The sequence below is a fragment of the Hemiscyllium ocellatum genome, chromosome 32, assembly GCF_020745735.1.
Source record: "Hemiscyllium ocellatum isolate sHemOce1 chromosome 32, sHemOce1.pat.X.cur, whole genome shotgun sequence".
NCBI classification, from domain to species: Eukaryota; Metazoa; Chordata; class Chondrichthyes; order Orectolobiformes; family Hemiscylliidae; genus Hemiscyllium; species Hemiscyllium ocellatum.
The window spans coordinates 37418999-37446043 of NC_083432.1; the positions used below are offsets into that span (position 1 = coordinate 37418999).

Sequence of the window (27045 nt, forward strand, 5' to 3'; positions counted from 1 at the left end):
CTTTCATGGGGCAAGCTAGACCCAAGGGTCACCCATTTAAGAGTGAGATAAGGAGAATTTATTTTTTCACAGAGAGTTATGATACTTTAGCACTCTTTTTCTCAAAACACAGTGGGAGCTGAATCTTTGAAGATTTTTAAGGCAGTGGTAGATAGATTCCTCATAAGAAATTGACTGGAAGGATATCAGAGCATATGGAAGTGTGGAGTAATCAGATCAGCCATGACCTCATTGAATAGCAGAGCAAACTCAAGGGGCCAATTGGCCTACTTCTGTTCCAAAGTTAAATTTGGGCTGAATCACCAGTTTCTGTCTTACAACTTCTGTGTATTTCTATATTTTTTCACTCATTTTACTACACCTGAGCTCTCCATACTAAGGTAAATGGGGCTTGTCCCCGTGAGAAAATATTAGGCAAACAGAATTTTTACTTAAAATATTCCAGCAGTTCCTTTTTTTTTGTCTGTGTGGATTGGTTTGGACATGGTGAAGAATTTCTGAGGAGTTGCGTCATAAATACCAAATGAACATAAAATATAAATGAATATTAGGCATTTGTGAGACAGAATACCTTGAACACTGAGGGCTGAATTATTTTGTTTGTTTAAAAAAAGAAAATAAACTTTGTGATTGTGAATGGAAATAAATAATAAGTGGCTGATGCAATATTTGTGCCATTGCTTGAGATTAATTTTTGTCTAATAGCTCTTAAACTAAAATGGGATTCAGAGAGAAATTGAAGGGAGTAAGATTAATTTGAATTCTACACAGAAAGTGGTGATTTCAGCTGCATTATTGACTGTTCAAAAATGAAGCTCACTACCACCTTTTGAAAGGCAACTAAGGATGGGCAATGAATGCTTGCCAAGCCAAGACTAACTACATCCTATGAATTAATAAAAACCAATTGCATTTCCAGAGGGCCATCATGGGCTTACCAAGCCTTATAACACACGTTTGTTTATGTAACCATTCTTTGATTCAATTCACCCCAATTGGGATATCATTTAAAAATAAGGGTCCCCTCTTTAAGGCTAAGATAATTTTTTTTATCTCTAAGAAGGTCAAAAGTCTGTCAAATTCTCAGCAATAGAGACTGAGTTCTTTCACATATTCAAAGCTGAGATAGAAAGATTTTTGATGGACAAGTGAGTCCATCCTTCCAGCTCAGCAAGCAAACTTACATCCAGAACTCAACCTCAAGTGACAAATTTTTCTCGAAACTTGCTAGCAAGGCAGGCTCAAGGGGCTAAATAGCCTGCTCCTAATTCTTATGTTTCACAAATGAGCTTTAACTTGGAGAATTGTTAGTTATTCAAAATCAAAGAGTTAGGAAAAGGTAATTAGGAAGATACTATTCCCCTCAGTTTAAGGATACCAAATGAGAAGATATTGATTGAAAATAGTTGATGGAAAAGAAGCAATGGAATATAAGACATGTTATTTTTACACAGTTAATGGTTAGGGTCTGGAATGTATTCCCTGAGAACGTGGTGGAGTGGGCTCGATTGAGGCATTCAAAGGGAATCACATCAGGGTCAGTGAAGGAAGGATGTTCAGGGTTATGGGTAAAAGGTGAAGTGCTGGTGCAGAGGTTCAAATGAGCCAAGTAGTCTTCTTCCATGCAGTACCTCTGACGATCCTATAATCATTAAAGGTTTAGAAAAGATTTGAAATAATTTTTCTATGTGTAAATACACACACACACACACACACACACACATGCGTTGTTATTGGGGGTCTTGTGATCTTTATTATTTTATGTCACTGGGCTAGAAAGTTCAAGTCCCAACTCAGAATGCTATGGTCACTAACTCATGATTTGGAGGTGCCGGTGTTGGACTGGGGTGGACGTTAAAAATCACACAACACTGGGTTATAGTCTGGGAGGACAAAGTGAGGACTGCAGATGCTGGAGACCAGAGTTGAAAAGTGTGGTGCTGGAAAAGCACAGCAGGTCAGGCAGCATCCAAGGAGCAGGAGAATCGACGTTTCGTGCATAAGCCCTTCTTCAGGAATGAGGCCGGTGTGCCAAGCGGGCTGAGATAAAAGGTGGGGGGTGGAATTTGGGGGAGGGGCGCTGGGAATACGATAGGTGGAAGGAGGTGAGGGTGAGGGTGATAGGCCGGAGAGGGGGTGGGGGCGGAGAGGTCGGGAAGCAGCCTCGTTCCTGAAGAAGGGCTTATGCCCGAAATGTTGATTCTCCTGCTTCTTGGATGCTGCCTGACCTGCTGTGCTTTTCCAGCACCACACCTTTCAAACCAGGTTATAGTCCAATAGGAGTAATACTGAGGAAGGGGCAGCGCTCCAAAGGTAGTACTTCCGAATAAACCTATTGGACTACAACCTAGTGTTGTGTGATTTTTAACTGTGTAAAAGCAGAGTACCCTAACAGTGCACTGTCAAACACTCTTGTCAAGGGAACCTGGTCAGGTTGCCTGCCCCTGCACCCTGGGTATTGTAGTCCCAGGTGCCCAAAGACTTGGGTCCACAACTCCCGGCATGCAATGAGAAGCATTCTGATTGGTCCATCTCCGGGAAGGCGGCGTGGTGCCATTGGCCGGCCGGACCTCACCCTATACTACGTCTATTGGTCGAGCCTGATGTCAATCTGAGCTCTGCCCACCGCGCTGTTTGCGCAGGACCGGAAGTGCGTGAGTTGGGCGGGTCGGACATGTGAAAGCGGAAGTGTAGGCCGAGGTTTGGGCCTGGTGTTTTCTTTTTAAGTCAGAAGCGGGGCGGCAGCGGGGAGAAGTGAAGTAAAAGTCGAAGGGAGGGGGTTATTAGACGCATCGCCTCTGCTTTGCAGTCCTGCCAAGTGAGTATCTGTTTTTATGGCTTTAAAGGGAGGCGAAAGTCGAGGTTGTTGAGTCGTCCTGAGGTAAATGTCGGTGTGTCCGCTGCCAGAGTCGGGCCAAGTTTATCTGGCAGCAGAACTGGGCATTTCCCCCTTATCAACCTCCATATAATCTAATCCCACTCCAACCCCCTCAGTGAGAACTTTAACAGTGAGAGTCTAATCCTTGTTGGTGAGGGGAGAACTTTTAAATAAACATTACGGGCAGAGAGATTGGATTCGACTTGAGAAGCCTCGACTCTACGTTGTTCCTGGTTTTCGTTCGTTTCTTTTAGGTTTCGACTTTGGAGTTGTTAAAACTGTTCACTTTACAGGTTCATGGGCAACAACAGAATGAGTAAACCATGTACTGAGTCAGCCGTTTTATAAGGATTTTATTGCGAAACAAATCGGGGGCACAGTGCAAAGCTTTAAGTGCGTTTTGTAAACTTTTCTTTTGCAGTCGGAAGTAACGAATTTCTTTTTAATTTAGCTATTTGTTAGACTCCCACTTTGCTTCTCTGTCTCTCCCTGTCTTTAAGTCAGTGTTTTAATGACAGCCCAGTCTCAATTCTGCTTTTAATGTTGTGGATTTAATTCTGCCTTTCTTGCAGTATGTAAAAGCCATATTTTTTTCTTCATTATTGCCTCTTGATCGCTGTTCCCCCTCCCCCACCCCCAAGTCACGTCTTACTAGCAATTTTTCTAGCAATGTGCATTTCTCAGAAACAATTGTCTTGGGGTTTAATCACTACATTCACTGGAGTTTGTACTGTGTGCATTTCACTGTCTTGGGAATTTGTAAAAGCAACAAAGTTTGCTGAATTGTAGTTAAGATACTTGGAAATAAAGCTTCCAGTGATAGCAAGGGATACCGAGATGTGGAAAGAGACTCTGTTTACTTTTTTAGCTATAACTGTGTAGATGTATCCCCATTTTGTGTAGCATTCTTTAAAATGTAGAATGTAAATTGTAGTAATGTTTCAAAAAGTCTACAGTTGTAGAGGTCCTTTAATTGTATTTGCAAGTCAATTCTATTTGGTCTATTATTCTATATATCCAGAAAAGTGTCCCCCTTCTGTTGTAGAATTATACAGTTCTCCCTTTCCAGGATATGTGCACTAGTGTAGTCCAATTTGAATTAGCACCAATCCACAATTCAATTTCCAGCTTCCAAAATGAAACAAAAACAAAATACATCCATGTATTCTGTAAGTATTGCATGATTAAATTGGGTCCAATGTATATTGAAAATGCTAAAATCCATTGCTTGGGATTTTACTGAAATACTCAAAACATCAGAGCACAGTACAGTTAGATCCCTTTTATTGTTGGCATTTATTCAGTCAAGAACCAGGTTTACAAAGATCCCATAGATGCTGGTGAATTCCTTAAGTTCTGAAAAACATTACCTGCACTAACTTTGAATCCACTTTTAACAGCCTTTAAACCTTTTAATGTATTTTTATTGAGCCAGTGTAAGGTTACAAACTGGTACCTCTATCACTTCAGTGTAATGCATTGTTAAATGGCTAGAAGTAGGATAAAATCTCAAGTGTAGCTGTCTTAGTCAAATTTTGCATGTCAGGAGGATTTTTTTTTGGATTGGCTTGAGGCTGTATTAATTGATCTAACAAATGTTCTTCCTAATTACTCAATAAATAGTTTTAAATATTTTATTTGAATTTCTTTACTCTGGATTCCAATTCTGTTTTAAACTACCTTTTGAAAGTTGTAGCAGACAATAGTCTCAATTTGGATTGAAAAACTTGAGAGTTCAGAATTGCAGGTGTCCTTGATTCTAATCTAAAACTGTGATACAGAAGGAAGAACTGAAAGGTGAATCCAGTAGTTTTTTTTTCAAGAACGAATAGCTTTTTGTACTGATGTCCAGAACCTGATACCGTTAAGACTGGAAAATAGAAAAGTTTGTCTCCATTAGCCTTAGTGGGCAGGCTCATTGAGTTCTTCACTGACTTTTTCTCTCAACTTTTTCTTTTTGCTTTTATTCAATTTTTAAAAAAATTTTCTTGTACAATGGATTTGAAAAGGCAAATGTGTTTCTGGGCTGCATTTGACAATTGTGCCAAAGATGAAGGACTTCAGTTGTGTAGGATTAGAGAAGTGAATATTTTGCTTTGAGATGGTTAAGGTGGTTTTCAGTCATGCTAGTGAAAATTTGTGGGTTGGTCTCTGAGAAATTTAACACGATAGTCAGTAACAAGAGTATTCACTTTAAAATAAGTCGTGAAAGACTGAGTAGAGAGATTTCTCTCTCCTCCAGTAAGCTTGATGTGTAATTTACCACCTGAGGATGCTGAAAGCTGGTTTAAGTAGTATTTAGGTTTGGGATGAGATTCAGAAATTGGACAGATTTTTAAAATCTGGTACAGGCAGAATAGGCTGTGACAGCTCCCTTTGCTGAGAGGTTCTGCAATTCAACAAATTGCTTTGTGAATTGCAACTGAACATGAATCTAAGGTTCATTTTATTCCTGTCCCCTTTCCTCAGCTTTGTTATAGAGAAGGGGATCTGTATTGCTTCCCTTTATGTAACTTGTATCGTGTGTACTTACAACTGTTATGTAAGTAAAAGTGGTAGTGATCCTGCATGTATAAATGGCTTGCACACTCCTTGTTAGAAATGTAACGATATAAATCCATCACAAATGAGGGATGGAAATGTCTATATCCAAGAACAGAAGGAAAAGTGCAATCTTTTCCTTTCCCATATCTTCTGGTTATAAACAATACTGTGGCATCATTCTTGAGTGAAAAGGTGAATCATTCAAATTTTGCAACATTTTCTTTTGCTAGTGTTAGTATTTAGCACATGACTGTGTATATATTTTTAGGAGAAAGTGAGAACTGCAGATGCTGGAGACCAGAGTTGAAAAATGTGGTGCTGGAAAAACTCAGCAGACCAGGCTCTATATTTTTAGCCTTTCGTCAACTTTGCTTGCCTCCCCACACACCTATTAGTGATATCTTCTGGGTTTCTTGGGAGTAGTGTTCCTGGTACAGAGACAGTTATTTTGGTGTTGAAATTTAGTTGAATGACTGATGGGTGACACATTGTTCTCTTGGAACTACTGTCTCTTAAAGCACCTCTGGTCATTCTTGCTTTTATTTCTCCATTAATTCTTGGGTCACTTAGTAGCTCCTGCCATTTTCCTCTTTTTAAGAGTCACCTTGACGTTTTAAATTTTTACTTCCATCAACAGGTCTATCAAATTTTATCAACTTAGATCTTTTTATCATGGAAAGCTGTCGATTTTTGAATGTTTTGGGTGAGTTACAAGGGATCATATTTAGAGTTTTGATGTTACAGCTGAAGACATCATCTTGAATCGTTCATGCTCCTTCTGATTTGCACCCTACACCCTTGCTTTCATCATGAATTTCTCTTGCATTACTTCAATTTCCCCCAACTTTACGGAGTTTTATATCTAGATTTAGTCAAGTGGAACGCTTTCATCAGCTGCTTTAGATAGTAGTGCTGTTGGTTCCTTTGCTTCCATTCATTTTACTATTGAACTTTTGAGCATCTTTTCTAAAACTCAGTTGGTTAACTTACTAAAATGGTTTCTTTTTCTATCACTCCTGTTGTACCAGGAAGTGGAAACAGTGAGCATGGCCCAGGTATAGCTTGAGGGTAGGGAGGAATGTTTTGTTGTTTCACTGATCTATCTAATTTCCTAATGCATTCCATAGCGCTCCCTCTCTCCCTCCTTTGTTCCTCCTCCTTTGTCACCTATGTGCACACTTCCACATATCCTTCAACCAAAAATTTTTTTAATAACATAAGGAATCTGCTTTTTTTAAAATGCTAAACTTTATTTTGACTGAAATTAGCAATGGATCTGCAGCATGCAGGTAAAATGGTCCAAATTTGGAGGACTGCTTGGTGCATATATTGTAGTGGGTAGCGAGAAACATGTTTAGTAATTTGACCAGTTCCTCAAAAATTGCAAGTCAGTGCTTATCAGTGGGACTAATTAGCTCAGTGGGCTAGGCTGCTGATTTGCAATGCAGACTGATGCCAACAGCATGGGTTCAATTCCTGTATCAGTTGAGGGTAACATGAAGGACTCCCCTAAAGCTCCTGTTTGAGGTTAACCCACCACCATTTCTCTCAAAAAAGCAAGCTGCCTTATCGCCCAGTAGGACTATCATATCTTGGTTTTACCTTTTAATCTTTGTATGCACATAATGCAGCTCTCTAACAAAAGTGTAATTGGGAAAAATGCTGTTGAAGATTCACATTTTTTCCAGTATGCAGTAACACTTGAAGCATAGCACATTTTTTGCAGTTAAAAATGTTTTCTGCAAGTTGCTCTTGCTTATATTTCTAGAATTTGGGTCAAATGGGATTGTAGCTTATTAGTTCTCAGACTGTTAACTATAGATGGAAGTTTCCTTTGACGTTGTCTCAAAGGAAAAACTGGTTCATTATTCTCTGGAAATGCTAATATGCACATCCCCACACTTTTTTTTCAGGAAGTAGCATTAGAAAACAAAGGTTTTTCATTAGCTCTCATTACATGATTGACTTGATGGTTTAAATGAAAGCAAGGCCGGTTGTGTTGAAAATGTTTTTACCTGAAGCACATTCTTAAAGTAGTTTCTTAAGAGCTTGTCTCTGCTTTTCTCTCGCATCGCTTTTCCAAATTTATGGATAACAAACTGAATTAATGGCCTCTGGTTCTGGACAGGCATTATAATTGCAACACTGTTCCAATTGTTGCTAGCTTGATCCCTTTTGGCAATGTGGAATAGAAATGCTGTCAGAAACTGTGGAGGATCTTGTGACTCATTTTATTCTTTCCCAAAAGGGAAATTAGAAATTGAAGAAGTGATCAAAAATATTAATGGTTTAATGGTATAGTTCACTCGAATTCTAGTATGCTGTACTGTGAAGGTGGTGTTAGTGTATCTTCAATTGAGTTGTCAGTTTGTAGTTCAAATGCTCATTTCTGCATTTGCCAGCAGCTGCTTTGAAGGCAACATTCATTGAGAAGGTATTTCATAACTTTTCTATGTGGATGCTGTGAGCCAAATCCAGGTGTTCAGGTTATGCATCTTGCTGTCATGTAGTTTTTGGTTGCAAAAGAGCAGTGGAGGCATGAAAAGAATACCTTCTCGAATGGTCCACATTACAGCTCAACATATGGAGGGGAGGGTAAAATCAGAAGCCCAAAAAAAAACTTTTGACTACGGACCTCTCCCATCCTCCTTCCCCACCTATTTTTCTCTTTATTTGTGTCCCCCCACCCCATGGCTCTGTTCAGTAGCAAGCCACCTACTAACACTATATATACTGCATGAGCTGTTGTCTGCTCCAATTTTAGCTTCAAAGCCTGTACTCTTTTGCAGTCCCTTGCATAAACAGCAACCAAGGCTTCAGGTTTCTAGGAAAAGGGACCAATGACAGTGGATTCTGAGCTTTGACATCAGACTTCTAGGACATCAAGCAGCGACCTTGGTTTCTAGCAAAATGTAAACTGATTCCAAAAGAAGAGCAGGCCAGAAATTTGTGGCTTTCCAGGATGTCATATCTGTTGATGGGACAGCCTATAAATCAGCGAGAGCTATCTTTGTGTTGGCTATTTAAAGTGTAATGTATAACTACTAATCCACAGTTTGCTTGTTCACTTTGGTTTTGCTTGTTGAAGTAAAGGTTATGAAAATGAATGTTAACAAATCGCTTCAGTTGGCTGGATTGATAAGCTCCGTTTTAGATAATGGTCTTTGTGGGGAGCGTAATGTATGCAAGAATTAGCACTGGAGTCTGGCAAACACCAGCTGGTCCATTTTGAACCTGTCCTGGTTTAACCCCTGCACACTCTGCCCTTGTCCGTCAGCTGTGCACGGTCTCAGCAGGTGACCAGATACGTTGGGAACTCGTTCTTTGCGCTCTCAATGTGATTAGACTAGTTCCAACTACATCTTGCAGTCATTCACAAATTCTTTGAACTCTTGAATGCTAGTGGAAAATGTTTGCATGCATTATACTGCAAAGTTGAGGTTCCTGACACAACAGCAGGCAGTTAATACAGTTGTGGTTATACAACTTACCTTCCCTCCCCCCTCTTCTTCTCTTCTCTCTCCACCCATCTACTCCCCCCGCTCTCAGGCCCTCTCGAGCACTTTTTAAATTTAAGTAACTAGTCTGCAAAGTTGTAGGTCAAGATAAAATGTCACTCCCAGCATTTCACAAATTATTTTAATTGACATTACTTCAGAAGCTGAAAGTGAAATTTCACTTTAAGTTGACCTGATGAAAACCTCCAATCCTCTCCTGTAGTTCATTATGGGAGAAATCCATTCCGCATGCAAGTTTCTCTTTTTGCCCTTCTCTTCACTCGTCTGTTTTCCCAGCCAGCTGTTGTTTTCTATCCATGCAGAAAGATTGAATTTTAAAGAAACATTTTATTTTCTCGACCCTGTCCAGCACACAGGGAGCTTGCTTGGAGCAAACATGCATTCGGTTAAAGTGACAACAGCCATCAAATATTTTTCTTCTGTTCCCCTGCCCCCCCCCCCCCCCCCAAATCTCTTGGTTAATTTCTTCAGCTGAGTTAATCTTTCATCTTTTTAATGAAGTATTGTATTGACTGTGTCTAATGTGGAAATGGCACAGTGCAAAAGTTGAACCATCTGTATTAGCATTATTAAGGCCCACTGCTGTTTAAGGAAGCTGGGTCACACTGAATTATTTGCTTTCCTTTGTGTTTTGTAATGTTCCTAACAAAAATGCTGAGGCTTGTACTTTATCAGGAATTCAGTAACTTGACCCATGAAAAGCTGATTCTGTGGTGAGGAAAAGATGGCATTCAGTTAATTTAATGCTGTCAGTAACCTCTACCATGGGCATTCTATATCTTTGCACAACTAGTGGTTGAAAAGTTGTGACATTGTATTGCAACTAATTTTGAATAATGGTGTTTTTGGTTCACTTAATTGAACCAAGAAAATAGAATCTTTCACCACAATCATTGGGTTGGAGGTTTGGCATCTGGAAGGTTATAGTGAAAATTTATTCTGGTCATTTTTTAAATTAAAAAATACTCTGCAAGTCCCTGGATTTGACACCTGTTGCTGTAGGTATTTGCATAAATTGTATTGATCAGTTATCCATCCCTGTTAATAGCTACTAAATTCAAGTTTTAACAAGAGGCTAAGTTTTTTTTTGTAAACAAACGCCATGAGGTCAGGGCAAAGGCAAGTGTCTGGAGTTGGGTTCACAGACAGTGGTTAGCACTGCTGCCACACAGCACCAGAGACCTGGGTTCAATTCCCATCTCTGTGCAAACTCCACACAGACAGTTGCCTTTCTCCGTGTCTGTGTGGGTTTCCTCCCACTGTCCAAAAAAATGTGCAAGTTTGGTGAATTGTCCGTGCTAAATTGCCTGTAGTGTTAGGTGAATGGGTAAATGTAGGGGACTGGGTCTGGGTGGGTTACTCTTCGGAGGGTCAGTGTGGACTTGTTGGGCAGAAGGGCCTGTTTCCACACTGTAAGTAATCTAATCTTAATAAAAAACTGATCTCATTGAATGGCAAAACAGTCTAAAATGGACTAGTGTTCTTCCATGCTCTGCACACTTTTTTCTTGTTTAGTCATTGGTCTTACCTTGAAAGAATAATTCCACTTCAATTGATTGCTGTATTTATAATGGGTCCAGAAGTGTAAAGGGAATGGCTTAGGTAACCAACTTGATGTTTGCATTGTTTCCTTGGATTTGAAATGTTTGACTGTCATTAGCACAATTGTAAACAGCCTTTTGACTGCAGGTATGGTATCTCACACCTGGCACCCTTGAGACAATTTTGGATTTCCATGCTGTACTTGCAGATTTCAATTGAACTGTGGGTAGTTTGTTGGATACTTGTTTTGTGAAGTAGAATGGTGCACCAAGCCGAGAACAAATAGTTAGTCTGGAACATCACTGTTAGTGGATTGTCCAGGTAAGTTGCATTTTAATTTCACTCGGGAATTTTTTGCATCAGTTTTCGTTTCCAGCTTTCAGATAATTGGATTTGAGGTGCTATACCTGTACTATGTTCTCAGGTGTGATTGCGTATGTATAGAAATTGGGTGTTCTTAATGGTAGTCGTCAAGTCAATTGGGTACTTGTTTAATCAGTCGTTTGCAGCTTTCACCTTTTACTAATGGAGGTTGGTCACCTTTTCTACAATTGAGGATCTACTTAATCAGACCCTCCCCCTCCCCCTCCCCCTTAGAATTGAACTGTTCATTGCCGAAGAGAAATGAACAGTGGATAAACATGCATGGCACAGGAGAGCAAACATCCTTGGATAAGTGGGTAGAAATGCAATATAAATTTAATTTGACCCAACCATTTGAACATTTGTGGACCATAATTTATACAAATGATATCAAGTTATTGAAACATTTCTGCAATTGGTTTAACTGCCAAGAATGTACCTTGGATCCTGGTGAATTTATATTTGCCACTGTTTGCTGTTGAAACTTTAAATTCATGTTCAAACTTTACTTGAAGCTTCTACATCTAAACAAATAAAAAAGTAGGATAAATTCTTAATGTGAGTAGTCTTGACTTGGTGTGTGCTATTGTGAAGTTAAAAATTTTTTTCAAGCCTTTCTCGTGGCTTTTTGCTATTCTCTATCTATGGTTTCCTTCTCGAAGGCGGAGACACCTCAGTAAAATCTTTCATAAGCATTGGCACTCTGGTATCTGACAGTTTTTCACATTTTTTGAGGTGCTGTGCATCAAGATTTTTTTCCTTGAAGTGACCAGGAACATCATTGCTGTTCTGAAACTCTATCTTTTTTGTCAGGATTACTTTCCTTATTAATGTCTGCTTTCAATACCACTGTTGGTAGCATTCCATTTTCACGTGACCTGATCTTGTGCTGCACAGATCTGGGAGTTTTTGCTGCCTTGTTTCAATATATATCCCCATGATGATTTTGCACTTTGCAACCAACCATGCTGCTTTGACCTAGTCTGACATGTAAAGTTGTCTTTTCAGCTACCTCCACCCTGAAAATACTGAGGCCAAATTTAGGATGGTTCTAGTTTTATTATTTGATCTAGCTGATGCCAGTCTGTGCTGGTTGTAGTTTAATATCCCAAAGGAGGGTGAAATTTCATTAGTTTCCCATTGATTTTAAACACCCCAGTGATTCCTGATGTACGTGGCATCTCTGAACATTTAGGGCAAAATTGAGCTTGTCTGTTTTACTAATGTTAAATAGCTCATTAGCAAGTTACCTGCTGAAATTTGGGCAAGACATCAGGTGTGCCATTAGCTGCAAAACTGCATTCAGTATTTCAGTGCTTGAAGCATGAGGAAAAGGCATTTGGGGATTTCGCCTCGTCACATCTAGCACCCTTGACAATTATAGTCAAACCAGTTATTTGTGGAAGAATGGGGCTAATTTTGATTTCTGATACTGCCTTTATGACCAGACTGAGTTAGGTGATTTTACCATGTTTCAAAATAACTGGGAATTTTCGAGACTTCCTGCAATGTAACTAAACCATTTTGTTTAAACAGACTAACTCTTGGTTTTTCATTGGCTGGTGATAATTTGCACCATTTTAATAAGTGAACAGTATTTGTATCAACTTAGTGAGCATACTGGAAACAATATAGCCATACAGCTTTTGCTCTCCAAAGGTCCACATCATTGAAATCCATGTGTGCATTTTATCAAAATGACTGCAACATTAATGGAGGTAGTGTGCAGACCACAATGTGGGAATGATGTTAAGAAACTAGAGATGCACGCAGTAAAGAAAATCTTTGAATGACTTTTTTAATCTTTTTTTAATTTGCTCGTGGGCTTCACTGGCTAGCCAGCATTCAGTCCCTGATTTTGTCCTTGAAGGTGGTGAGTTGCCTTCCAGTTTGGGCAAATCATATTAGGAATGCCATACAGGAGGAATTCTTGCAATCTGTGCTGGATGGTTTTCTGGATCAAAATAGGAACTAATTAATGAACAGGCTGGTCCTGTACAATTTGAACAATGAGGAGTAATTAGCCTATTTATTGTGGGTCTTGAAGAATTTCCATAATATGATGGAGTCAAGTTGGAGAGTTATCAGCAACTGTGCTGAATCTAAATAGAAGAAACTAGAATGGTATGAGGTGTGAATTGGCAGCATCAGATTAGAGAATGCCTTTCCACTGACATCCCTTTAAGTACCCATGGTAAACCATTCAAAAAATGCATGGATGAACTGTAACCGTTGCTTATTACTGACTGGTGCAAAAGTAAAGGTATCTGGAGCATGAGTTAGTATTAGATTGGCCAGAAAAAAAACCGAGTGGGAGTAGTTTAGAATTCAGTAAAGGAGGACACAAGGACTGATTTAAGAAAGGGAAAGTAGAGCGTACTAGTAAGATTGTCATAGATGTACAGCATAGAAACAGACCCTTCAGTCCAACCTGTCCATGCCGACCATATATCTCAACCCAATCTAGTCCCACCTGCCAGCACCCGCCCTATATCCCTCCAAACCCTTCCTGTTTATATTCCCATCCAAATGCCTTTTCAATGTTGTAATTGTACCAGCCTCTTGTGGGGCATATGGAAACTTTCCTATGTAGTTTCTATATGTATGTGAAGACAAATGTGGGTTCCTCATAAATTTGCCAGTATCTGATCACAAAGGGAAACCAAAATGGCTGATCAAGTAGACGGTTTGGTTCTTCGTTCACAAATGTAGATAATGTACCAGAAATGTTGGAGGGGGAAAACAAGGTATAGTAATTGAGGAACTAAAGGAAATCATAATGAGGGAAATTAGTATTCAAGACAATTGAATCCCAAGGCCCTGATAATGACCCTCCCATCGTACTTAAGGAAATGGCCCTGGAGCAACAGAATGCACTGGTGTTCATCTTCCAATATTGTATACACTCAAAGTCTTCCTTTTAGAGTGGAGGTAGCTAATGTAACTCTCTTTGAGAGGAGAGGTGAGAATTATTGATCAGTCAGCTTGGCAGTGAAAAAATTGCTAGAGCCCATTTATAAGAATTTGTAGATGAGCATTTGGAAATCAGTGGCAGGATTGGGCAGAATCTGAATTTGAGAATGTATCTGAGTTGAAGGGGAGCCATTGATGTGGTTTATTTGGGTTTTCAAAAGGGTTTCAATAAGTCCTGTATAAGAGATTTGTGTAAAATTTGAAGTAGATGATATTTGGGTTGGTGCATTGCGATGGATAGATATCTGGCTGGCAGACAGACATGAGGTAACAACACACCTATAAATGTGATGGTTGGAGTACTGTAGGGAACAATCCCAGGACACTAGCTATTCTATTCCATTTTGTGACTGAGATGTTATATTTAGTTCCATCTAAAATCTGCATATGACAAAGATTGGGACAGTGAGCTGTGAGGAGGATGTTGAAATGTTTGTGATTGTTGACAAACTAAGTAGATGAGTGTATGGCAGATTTAGTATAATATGGACAAATGTGAGGGTATCCACTTTGGAACAAAAGTAGGAAGTCAGATTACCTTCACTCAATTTATAGCTAGATGATAATGAACAAGAGACTTGGGTGTTCTCATACACCAGTTACTGAAGGTAAGCATACAGGTGCAACAAGTGGTATGTTTGCTTCAATAATGAAAAGATAAGTATAGGAGCAGGAATGTCTAACTTTAATTATCAGTGCCTTGGTGAGACCCCACACCTCAGTTTTGGTCTTTCTCTTTTGAGGAAAGATGCTCTTGCTACAGAGAATGCAGTGAAGATTTACGTATCTAATTTGATTGCTAGGATGGTGGAATTGATGTATCAGCTGGGATTATATTTGCTGGGGATCTCCGAACATTTTATGGGTTTTCAAAGTTTGAGAATGTTTGTAGCTCGGGTGCTCGTTGTGGTTCTGTTCGCCGAGCTGGGAGTTTTTGTTGCAAATGTTTCGTCCCCTTTCTAGGTGACATCCTCAGTGCTTGGGAGCCTCATGTGAAGCGCTTCTGTGCTGATTTCCTCCGGCATTTATAGTGGTTTGAATCTGCTGCTTCCGGTTGTCAATTGCTGTCCGCTGCAGTGGCTGGTATATAGGGTCTAGGTTGATGTGTCTGTTAGAATTTGTGGATGAGTGCCATGCCTCTAGGAATTCCCTGGCTGTTCTGTTTGGCTTGCCCTATAATAGTGGTATTGTCCCAATCGAATTCATGTTGTTTGTCATCTGAGTGTATGGTTACTAAGGATAGCTGGTCATGTCATTTTGTAGGTTTCTCACAGTACTAAACCATGGCAGGTGCAAGAAGGATGTTCCTGATGGTTGGGGAGTCCAAGGATATGGTGCAAAACCATTTGATACTGAGACCGAGATTTCTTCAGTGTTGGAGCTTGTGGAATTCACTGAGAGAAGTCAGTCTAATGTTAATTTTCGAGGAGGATTTGGAAATTGCACTTGGGGCTTTAAAGGGATGAAAGGATATTGGAAAAGCAGAAACCAGCTATTGAATTCAATGATCTGCTATGATCATCCAGTGGTGGAGCAGCCTTGAAGAGCTGAATGCCTATTTCCTGATGAAGGGCTCTGGCCCGAAACGTCGAATTTCCTGTTCCTTGGATGCTGCCTGACCTGCTGTGCTTTAACCAGCAACACACTTTCAGCAGTGCCTATTTCTTTTGTATGCTTCTAAGTCTACAGTTGATGCTGTTGCTAATAATTTCCTAGACAGTTATAAGCATTTTGCCTGAACTCCAGAAAGTTTTTATTTTGAGAGCTTGTGGCAGTTATTTTGTTTGTGGTCTTTTGTAATGACTGTCTTATTGCATGTGCTACATGGCCTGGAAGTGACTGCAATAACTGTATTGGTGACAGACTCAATTGAGACATTCTGCTGTCTGATCTGCCAGTGGTTTTTAAAACCACAGGTTAGGCACTGAATTGGAATTCATTGCAGTATCTGTACCAGTGGGTCGGACAGTGTTCTCAATGCGAACATAAATGATAACACATGTAAATGTTGGAAATCTGAAATAAAAATGAAGGGAGATGTTCTTGTGAGCAGAACTAAAATAACATTTCAGTAACTTTCCCTTGGAGCTTGTTCAATTATGAAGTGATGGCAATTGCCAGAACTATGCCACTGGAAAGGTTCCAAATGAGAATAACTCATTGTGAAATTTTAGCAGTAAACTCTACAACCTGTCACTGAACCAAGCCTCGGAAGGAGTAGGGGCAAAATCACAGTAACTTATCGTGTGATGTTTAGAATACTGTAAGTGATCTTCCATAATGATGTAGCCTGGGGATGAATCATTATGACAGCTTCAACAATTTCAAGCTGCTTCATAAATTATTCCTGAAATAGCAGTGCTGAAGTAAGCATGCTTGAGTCAGTTTCAATTGTTTGGGCAGTTGAGCTATGTAGGCAATATTGTGCAGGTTCAAATCAAGCAGCATATAAACTTGGCTTCACTAATTGTGAAGTCTGGAATGTGTAAATCCATCTCAGCTGGCACAGGTGGGGAGTCAAAAATCAGCATTGCTTTGGACTTCAGAAGAATCTCTAGTAATTGGGTTTTTTTTCTTGGTTTCTCGATGCTTTTGCCTAAATAAATCGTTGAAACCATAGATAACCCATTATGTACAGCTGACCCATTTCAGTGTAAATGGCAGCATAACCTGCCTGTGACAAGGTCTTAGACTGCTTTTAATGCCATTGTCAGCAGAGGTATTCTGTGTATAAGTGTTCCATACAATTGTACTCGAGGGCCGTCTTTAAATTGATAGAAAAATCAGAATGAAATGGTGTTTTGTTTGAATGAATGAGATTTAAGCAATGATTGTTATAAAGACAACTTGCTGCAGGCAGTATATTGTCTGACTGTATAAGTTAAACTAACATCACAGTTAATCAGTGTGCCTTTGTAGTCTGATAGTAACTTCCCCTTTTTGAGGAAGAGCATTTGTACACTTTTCACACTTAAACAATTGCATTTCAAGGGCAGATACTGTAGTTTTGGGTCTTTAATTTGTGGGTAGGAATGTCTTATGTCTGAACTCTGAAATTCCCTCTTAATCCCCTTGTTTTGCTGCAGCCCTTCCCACTTGAAATCCTGCTTTGCAACCTACACCTCTCCAGTCACCAACCTGAGTTTCCTTCCTGCTCCAATTGGAATGAAATACACAAGTATGTTGAAAAGGGTTATCTGACAACAATTTGAAGAGCAGTAAATATAATCGCAACTCGAATACTGCAAATTCATTACACAATCAATGCTTAATTTGCTATCCATTTTAAAATCTGACACTAGCTGATTCCATTTTCTCTCACCAGGTGGCCCACTGGTTTGTAACCACCCAGTTTATGCCCAACCCTTGCCATTAAGGTGAATGGCACAAGTTCCAAAGTGGACATTAAGTTAGAGAAATGGTTAGAGGCTAATACCAGAGGTAGAGACTTTACTGTCAGTGCTCTTTACAGAAGATCCTTTCCATTACCTCAATGGATCACTGCACGACTGAACATCCTCAGATGCTTGTTTTCCTGTATATTGAGGCAATCATATCATGTAACTCTTCAGGCCAGCATTTAATCCCAAATGTTCTACTCCCTGTTAGTGAATGGTTCAAAATCACAAGATATTGTTTTCAGCCTGTGAAACCATTCTGCTCAAAGAAGATTTGGCTTTGACCTCACCTACTGGAAAGAGCTGTCCCATGATGGACCCTACATCACTTGACTGCAGCTGACTTTGAAAGCTGAACAAGAGCAAGAAGTCTCTAAGGTGTACGATTGACTGCCTTGTTGTATTTTCCTTAGTCTTTACTTCAGGCTGTCTCTTACCGACCCTGCTTCAGCTCTGCCCTCCCATTAGTCTGTGACTCCATGGCATGCATTAGCCTCATTCTAAGGGACAACAAAAAAAGAAGCTGGTAGATTCTGGTGAACGCTGAAAATGTGTTGCTGGTTAAAGCACAGGTTAGGCAGCATCCAAGGAATAGGAAATTCGACGTTTCGGGCATAAGCCCTTTTTACCCGAAGATTCTGGTGAACTCCAGCATTTTTTTCAATAAGGCAGCACACATGGAGAGACAGCAAGCTAACATCTCTAGTCTAAATGACTCATCAGAGCTGAGATTCATTTTTGGGTTTCAAAAGAGTTAGATCATTGAGGAGATTTGCAGAACTAGGGGAAAAGATGGGTGAGTCAGATTAGCAAAGTTAGTCTGCAGAGAGCTAGAACTGAACAAAGCTTTTCTAACATTCCATTAAATCAGTTTTGGCAGATATATTACAAATTTGTGCTGTCTTATTGATGCTGGATTCATCCATGTTTTTTACAGATTATATCCTCCAGCCCAGGGTTCAGGTATAAAATATGGACTGCTCTCAGAATGTGTGCACATTCAGGCTTGAATCATACATATTGTCCTTCAGTTGAGGCATTTATGAATGATAGAAGCTTCACCAGTGTTTGAACACACACTCCAGTTCTCAGGCCACCCAACTATTAGTTTGACCAGTTTTATTCATGAAAATGCAGGGGAGAATAGTTCAGTTTTGCTGTAACACAATCTCTCCAATTCAAATACACACACAGGCTGTGCACTTCATTCTTATTGTAACTGGCATTGGTGACATTGCCAACTAGTCTGCTTTGGCAGCCATCCAAATTAGATCCGCTACTGTTCACACGCTAAACACATCACTGGTCAATCCTTTTGGGGTTCACTTTGATTACATGGTGCTGACTAATTGGGCCAGATCATTTAAATTTTGAGACGCAAAGTCTCCCAGGAGTGAGTTGACCATTGTCTCATAATCTGACAAACTCCCGATCACTTGCCCCTCTTAATAGCTGGGTTACAATGTTTTGGTGTTTGTTTTCAGATATCCTAGCAAACATTTGTTCTCCATCTAAAACCTCCCACTTTTGTTTATTTGGCACTCTGAAAATTTGGCGGTTGTATTTGTTTAAATAAGTGACCTCAATAGGGGCTCTAAATTAAATTTTCCCTTTTTAATTTTGAGGAATTTCTTTGAATCTAATCTTTGTCACTCCCTCTTCCAATTGAAGCTTGCCATATTGCAAGTCCACTAAACTGGAGCTGCTGTAATTGGATGTCTTACAATTGTTTGCCTGCCTGTCAATTTCGAGACACTGAAGGCAACTGACAAAGTATCATCGCAAAATGAAACATAACTCTAGTTTCTCCAGGATCCTAATGTTTCCTGTGGGATTTAGATTAACTTTTTTTATTTCTTGACAGATTTTTAGAAATGACAGGTTCAAATTGAATTGGTGCATGGGGTACCATTAACCTATTCAGGATAGAACAGTTGAGCTGTAAACTGAAATTGGTATCCATGCCCTAGCATGTACCCAAACAAAATGTTTACTATCCTGTAGCAATGACTGCAACCGAGAAATCCAGCTGTACTATGCATAACACTTGCATTTAAAGTGCGCATGTAATTCAAATTATTCCAGGGGACAATGGTTCATTTCAACCATATAAGTTACTCTGGGAAACCAATGCATGCAATGGAATATATTAACCATCTTGGAATTTGGTTTAAAGTAATTGACACTCCTAAATCTCTGAATGCAGCCTGCAAGAATCTTAAATCTATAACCTTAATATTCTGGTACCCATTTGTCTTTTCGGTGCCCATACTTGCTCAAAACAGAACGCAAATCAGCCATGTGCAAGTAAATTTTTGAAATGTTCAGCTACTTCCAAAACCAATCCAACTCCCGACAGTAGCTTTTGAACCATACACAATATTTTACCTGGTCGAGTCTTTCAGCAAGACAGTGTAGTGACGTGACTAGTCAATGACTTTTGGTTGCAACTGTGATAACGTATGTAGCACCTTGAGGAAAACCATGACCCTATAGTCATTGCAAGCCTATTCAGTGCTTTTCTCGGTGTGAAGTGGAGAAATTTTTATGATTTTTGGATAAGTAACAGCAAAGTAGTGCAGATGCTGAAGAAACTCTGGTCTGATTGCATTTGTGGAGAATGACCAATGCGAGTTCTGCTTTGAAACGGAGGGGTGGAAAAGTCATGTTTTTACTTAGCGATAAGCGTTAATAGTACTATCTATAAACCACTAATACCTGCTCTTCAACTGTAACACAACTCCCAGTAACAGTCTCTGCTTTATCTTAGTCCCACTGTGTCTCAATTTCCTTTTTCAGCCCAGTTCAGTTCTGAAGTGACTTTCTCACTGTACATGTGCTGCCTGGCCAGCTGAGTTTCTCCATTTTATTTTCATTGTATGACTTGGGCTTATTTATTTTTGTTCAGAGCTATAAATTAGTCAAAAGACTTCTGTTGCCTTTGCTGTGAACTGCATTGAGTGCAAAGAGAAATTTCTCTTCGTATTGAAGAGAAAATGGTTATTTGTTGATATGCAAAGCTGCTACCCTGTACAGTCAGTGCTTAATCGCTTTTCTGTTTTGATAAATTGGGAGTCTAACCAATGGCTTAGCCACTGTCTGAGAGATCATTCTAATTATGTCTGTATTAACCTATGACACAGACATGGTATGTAGTCTTCTTGAGGTCTTTGAAGATTTATCAATGGATTATAAAGCTTAATTTCAGTTATTGTAGGTAACATTTTAGGTTTGCAAACATGCTACTTCTCAAGTCTGAATGACCACACCTGTTTTAGGTGCTCGGTAATCCTTTCTTCCACCCTTTTTTTTTCTTTTAAAAATGCCCCATCCTCTTACAATACCCTTCTCCCGTTTTCTAAATAAAAATTCCACTCCAATGTTTGCCTATGTAGTTTCCCCTGCACACAGTTGTATTTTATTTCAATGTACGCTCCTTGCCTTGCGCAAGCCTCTTAGATAACATGTTACATTATTGTGGCTATGTTTTGTGCTCTCCAAATGGTTGTCATTTCTCAACAGATTTCTGCTATCATGAATAATGGACCCAAGTCCAGTGCAAAGAATAAGATCCCTGGTGATCTAGTGTTAATTGGAGCAGTTGTTGGATTTGTTTACCAATTCTGAGATTGCTGTTTTTAATATAAGAATTGTTTGTTTGGGAAGTAGAATCTTGAATGAACTGAAGAGCTTACATCTTGTCACAGGGCACTATCAACAACCTATAAATCAATCTCAGTCAGATTGAAATTATCCCAGAGTATACAAATCAAAATAACTTACATTTATGAGCGTGCTATAATCTCTCAACATCTGTTAGTTTGAAGCATGGTGGAGAACTAATCTTTGAAATGACATGTAGCAAATAATAAAAATATTGGAGAAATTCTAGTCTTATAGCATATATGGAGAGAGAAACAGTGTGTTTTGAATCTAATATGAAACTTTGGAATTGAAACAGTACTTTTTGTTCATCCCTTCATGACTTTTTGTTTTAAATTCAGATCTTCATCCTCCATACATTTTAAATGAGTGGTTAACATTTGGTTTGGACATGTCTGGCTTCATGCTATGATATTACAATTTGAGATGGTGGAAATGTAGCTGACACTTTCCTATGATGAAAGCTTAACATGTTTTCGTATGTCTTTTACAGTTCTGAACTTGGTGAGAGTTGCTTGTTTGACACTGCTCCTGCTGTTGCAACTTGGAAAGGTTCTGGGTCTCTGCACTTTAGGCCATGGCGAGTCGGGCAGGCGCGGCTCGATCCAATGGACCAGCCACTGGAAACAAAATCTGTCAATTTAAGTTGGTTCTCCTGGGCGAGTCAGCAGTCGGGAAATCCAGCCTTGTGTTGCGCTTTGTGAAAGGGCAGTTTCATGAATTCCAGGAAAGCACAATTGGAGGTGAGTGAACATTACTGCAAGGCCATAGAGTTGTAGAGATGTACAGCACAAACAGACCCTTTGGCCTAACTCATCCATGTCGCCCAGATATCCCAACCTAATCTAGTCCCATTTGCCAGAACTTGACCCATATCTGTCTAAATCCTTCCCATTTATATCCAGATGCCTCTTGAATGTTGTAATTGTACCAGCCCCCTCCACTTCCTCTGGCAGTCATTCCATATGTGCACCACCCTCTGCGTGGAAAGATTGCCTCATTGGTCCCTTTTTATATTTTTTTCTCTCACCCTAAATCTATGCCCTCTAGTTCTGAACTTCCCCACCCCAGGCGGAAAAAACTTAGTCTATTTATCTTATCCATGTCCCTCACGATTTTATAAATCCTGAGGCCACCCCTCAGCCTTCACTCCAGGGAAAACATCCCAGCCTATTCAACCCCTCCTATAGCTCAAATCCTCCAACCCTGGCAACTTCCCTGTAAATCTTTTCTGAACCCTTTTCAAGTTTCAAAGCATCCTTCCAATAGGAAGGAGACCAGAATCGAACGCAATATTCCAACAATGGCCTAACCAATGTCCTGTACAGCCGCAACATGACCTCCCAACTCCTTCAGTCAGTACTCTGACCAATAAAGGAAAGCATACCAAACACTGCCTTTACTATCCTATCTCCCTGGGACTCCACTTTCAAGGAGCTATGAGCCTGCACTCAAAGTCTTTGTCCAGCAACACTCCCTTGGACCTTATCATTAAGTGTGGACGTCCTGCTAAGATTTGCTTTCCCAAAATGCAGCACCAACTTCATCTGCCACTCAGCCCATTGGCCCATCTGATGAAGATCCTGTTTTAATCTGAGGTAACCCTTGCTGTCCACTACACCAACTTTGATGTCATCTGCAAACTTACTATCTATACCTCGTATGCTCACATCCGAATATAAATGACTAAGTAGTGGACCCAGCCTCGTTCCTTGTGGTGCTCTTCTGGTCACAAGCCTCCTGTCTGAAAAACAACCCTCCGCCATCACCACCACTATGTCTTCTACCTTTGAGTCAGTTCTGTATCCAAATGGCTAGACCTCCCTGTATTCAATGAGATCTAACCGTGCTAACCAGTCTTCCATGGATGACCTTGTTGAACACCTTTTTACTGGAGTCCATATAGATCATATCCACTGCTCTGCCCTCATCGATCCTCTTTGTTACTTTTTCAAAAAACTCAAGTTCATGAGACACAACTTCCCATGCACAAAGCCATGTTGACTATCCCTAATCAGTCCTTGCCTTTCTGAATCTCTTTAGTAAGTTATTCAAATTTTGTATAGTAGACTGTCATGTTCTTAAACCAGGTTTTATGACTCTGGATTTCTGCTGTTTGGAGTAACAAGTCAGTGGTGTGAAACTGCCCATTGGGAAAGTTCTGCTTTAGCCATCTAGCATTGACTCTCAATTTGTACTTTCAGTTTTAATATTGGTATGAGGTGAAATTGTTTCACACATAGCATTCATTGTATCCACTGAATGACCACTAACTTCCAGAAGCATTTGGACATAATTTTTTTTTTAGAAGCCCAAGGACCTTCTTGCATTTGGGGTAATTGAATCATAAAATCCCTACAGTGCTATTCTGTCCATCTAGTCTGCACAACTGAGTATCCCACCTATTCCCATAACCCTACATTTGCCATGGCCAATCTAGCTAATCTGCACATCTTTGGGCAGAAACCAGAGCATCTGGGGGGAAACCCAGATGCAGACGCAAGTCAGCATGCAAAGTCTGCGCAAGCACCCAGGACTGGAATCAAACCTAGGTTCCTGGCAATGAGACTGCAGTGCTAACCACTCCGCCACCATTATCGTATGGGAATGAGCATTTAACAGTAAAGTGTCAATTTATGGTTGTCTTTTAATTTCTTTTGAGCCAACATGTTTTCATAACTGATTAGCAATGCTTCACATTACAAGTGTGTTGATATTAATGCACTGAAGGTTTTACAGCAAATAACTTCTCAGGTGCTTAATGTACCAAAGGTGATAAATCACTCGCTGACTGGGCCCTAACACCAATTCTTTTCCAGGAGCTATGATTTCACATTGTAACAGTTATTCTTTAATTGGACGTGTAAACATTAGTTTGCCTTTGGCAGCACACACTTAGACAGTTGCCTAGTTTACAGGGTGGTCTGTTGATTTCAGAATAACTAGTGCAGTGATTTTTTTTGAGCTGTCCTGTATCTGATGAATTGTTAAATCAAAGTCCCTTCTGCCTGTTATCTTGTGTTAAAAGCTGTGATCAGTAGTGTTGGGGTGGTATTGAGATGCTCTGACCATTTTCTCCCTTCATTAAAACCATAAAATAGATTAACTATTAGTTAATCTAACAGATTGGGCTGTGCAGTAGTTCACACGTTAAAGAAATAGCTAGGATCCTGAATTTTAAGAGCAATTTTTAGCTATTTTCCCTCACTTCAGCACACTGAATTGCAAATACAGGCAATTATTTGATTCCAGTCTAGCAGAGTATAGTTTGTGTACTTAACTACTCTGGATTTATCTTTTAATTTGATCAGTCACTGTTAACAATTAATTCTTATGCTGGAGGGATGCCATCCAGCCAACTGTCTCATTCATTTATTCACTCAATCACGTTGATTTCCTACTATGACAAACTCTAGGCGATGGGTTAAAGGGATGGAAGTTCATGATCTTTTTATTCACAGGGCATGAATCTCTGGCTGGGCCAGCTTCAATTTTGTCCATTTCTTGGGTTGCTTTTAGGAATGTGACAGTGAGGTCCCTTTATGAATAACTAGTGCAAGTGTATCCAGAATCCTATTGGTAATGGGATCCAGGGTTGTGATTCACTGACACTGAAAGAACAGTCATGTATTTAAGTCTGGGTGATGATCAACTTGGAGGGAAACATGCAGCTAGTCATGTTCCCATATGTCTGCTGCCCTTGTCCTTTTAGATGGCGGTGGTTTTGGAAGGAGCTGAGTCCCTAATTTCTGTAGTGAATCTTTGTAGATTGCACTTAACAGTAGTGCATACTATGGTTGGGTGAGTAGATGATTCTAGACATGCCATTTTAAGTGGGCTGCTTTGTCTTGATTGTGTAAAACTACTTGTTTTCGGTGAACTTGAGCTTTGAGATTAGAGAATATATTTCTGAAAAGCAGGGTAAAAGGACTATGGGCAGCAGGCAGGAAAGTAGAGTTGAGCAGTATAAGATGAGCCTTCATGTCAGATTGTGTTCGAAGGGCTGAGTTGCCTACTCCCACTCCTAATTTCAATGCTCCTCTCTTTGGAGCTGACTTAATTTCAGACAAGTGGGGAATATTCAATCACCCCAATTTTATGCCTTTATAGATGCTACATACTGGACTGGAGTAGTTTAGTATTGCCAAACCACCTAACCTGCATACCTTTGGACTGAGGGAGGAAACAGGAACACCTGGAGCAGACTGAAAGAACGTGCAAACTCCACACAGTCACCCAGGGTGGAATTGAACTTGTCCTGGGTGCTGAGGCAGCAATGTTAACTGAGCCACTGACATCCTAATACTTTACTAACTTCAACTGTTTTGATTGCACCTCTATCCCATTTTCTAGCCTTTAGTGCAATTGTTTCTATTGCATGCATGCTAATGCCATTTTCTATAATGTTTCTCCTCAGTCAAGAAATCCACTACACTGTGGTTATAGGGCTTACCTGATTTATCATCCTAGTTAAACCTTAAGGTATCCCTTGACCTTTGTACCTTTTTACTTTTCTCCAAATTCGAGGGATGTTGTCTGCCTTCAGCACCATACCATAATCTAGCTAATTTTTCCAGCATCCTCCCTTCTGACGAAACTGTTCTGGTTTATCTGTTCCATGATACAGAGCACTTAATTGTTTGCTTCCATGGGTTTTCCTGTGGAGGCACAGGACCTGCACCAATTCTTCACTTTTCATGTTATGGGCCAAGAACACATCTCCAAGTAAAACAGTAATTTTGTTTGTTACTGTTTTCTGCTTTATGAAGCAGTCTTTACCTTGGGAAAACAAATGCAATTTGGGTGATCATGTTATAAAGCCCTCCATCAGCCAGTAAGGATAAACTAGAGTTTAGTTATTTGCCATTAAATTCATCCTTTTCCTGTTCTCTTTTTAATCTCAGCTATGGTTTAGTTGACAATGCTCACCTGAGGTTGAGGGTTCAAGACCCACTCCAGAACTTTAGCACAAAAGTTAAGTGGATGTGGCATTGTTCAGATTGGCCCAACTGATCAAGATCCCATTGCACTTAGACAATGAGTTGAATGGCAGATGAGTGTCTAACTTGGATAAATGTGAAGTGTTGTTCTGGTAAGTCAAACCAGGGTAGGCCCTACACAGTTAATGGTAGGGCCCCAGGGAGTATTGCCAAAGAACATGGCATGCAGGTGCAAAGTTCCTTGAAAATGGATTTGCAGGTAGACCGGGTGATGAAGAAGGCATTTGGCACGCTTGCCTTCATTGGTCAGAGCGTTGAGTACAGAAGTCGGGATGTCCTGTTGTGGCTGTACGGAACATTGGTGAAGCCACTTTTGGAATATTGTGTACAATTCTGGTCACCTTTTGTACTGAAAGGAAACTGTTGAGAGGGTGCAGAAAAGATGTCTCAGGATATTGCTGGGATTGGAGGGCTTGAGTTATAAGGAGAGCCTGAATAGGCTGGACTTTGCTCCCTGGACGATCCAAGGCAGAGGTGACTTTTAGAGGTTTATAAACTCAGTGTAGACAGATTGAATAGCCAAGGCCTTTTCCCTAGAGTATCCTCTGGGGATTCCAAATTATTAGATGATATAGCATTAAGATGAAAGGAGAAAGATTGAGACCAGAGGAGTAACAAGCAGAGGGTGGGGGGTGTGTGGAACAAACTGCCAGAGGAAGTAGAGCAGGCTGGTACAAATAACTTTTAAAAAGGCATCTGGATGGGAACATGAATAGGGAGGGTTGAGAAGGATATGGGTCAAATGCTAGTAAATAAGACTAGGTCAGATTGGGATGTCTGATCAGTGTTGAGTTGCCTTGAAGGGTCTGTCCCTGTGCTGTATGACTGATTTTGTTTGATATCAGAACTGCTTAATTTGACCTTTTGTGGTTGAGGGCTATAAAGTAAGTGCAAGATTAACTTCAATTAGTTCAACTCTTTCTATGAAGAAAGGTTGTAAATTGCAACTGTTGGTTACAAATGCAAAAGAAAGCAATGTGGAACAGCCTCAATTTGCCAGGTGTTCCTCAATCTCTAACTGTAACAAGACTACCCATAATTCTAAATCAAAACTTAACCAAATAACAGGAATGCAAACTTGTATTTTTGTGTAAATTGTGAATATGCATTTGCTGTAGATTTAGCCTTTGTTTCTTTCTGGTTCTCAGCTATCTGGAGTAATGGCT

The 27045-nt window shown here is 40.0% G+C and overlaps 1 protein-coding gene across 1 annotated transcript in view; it reads left to right on the forward strand.

Moving 5' to 3' along the window:
- The first annotated feature begins 2662 nt into the window (after positions 1 to 2662).
- The window catches only part of LOC132830807 (ras-related protein Rab-5C), a 40947-nt gene continuing 16564 nt past the window's right edge, over positions 2663 to 27045 (forward strand). The window contains exons 1-2 of the mRNA XM_060848668.1: positions 2663 to 2818; positions 21373 to 21622. Of these exons, the coding sequence (XP_060704651.1) occupies positions 21457 to 21622 (166 nt within the window). The 5' untranslated portion in view covers positions 2663 to 2818; positions 21373 to 21456. The remainder of the gene's footprint in view (positions 2819 to 21372; positions 21623 to 27045) is intronic.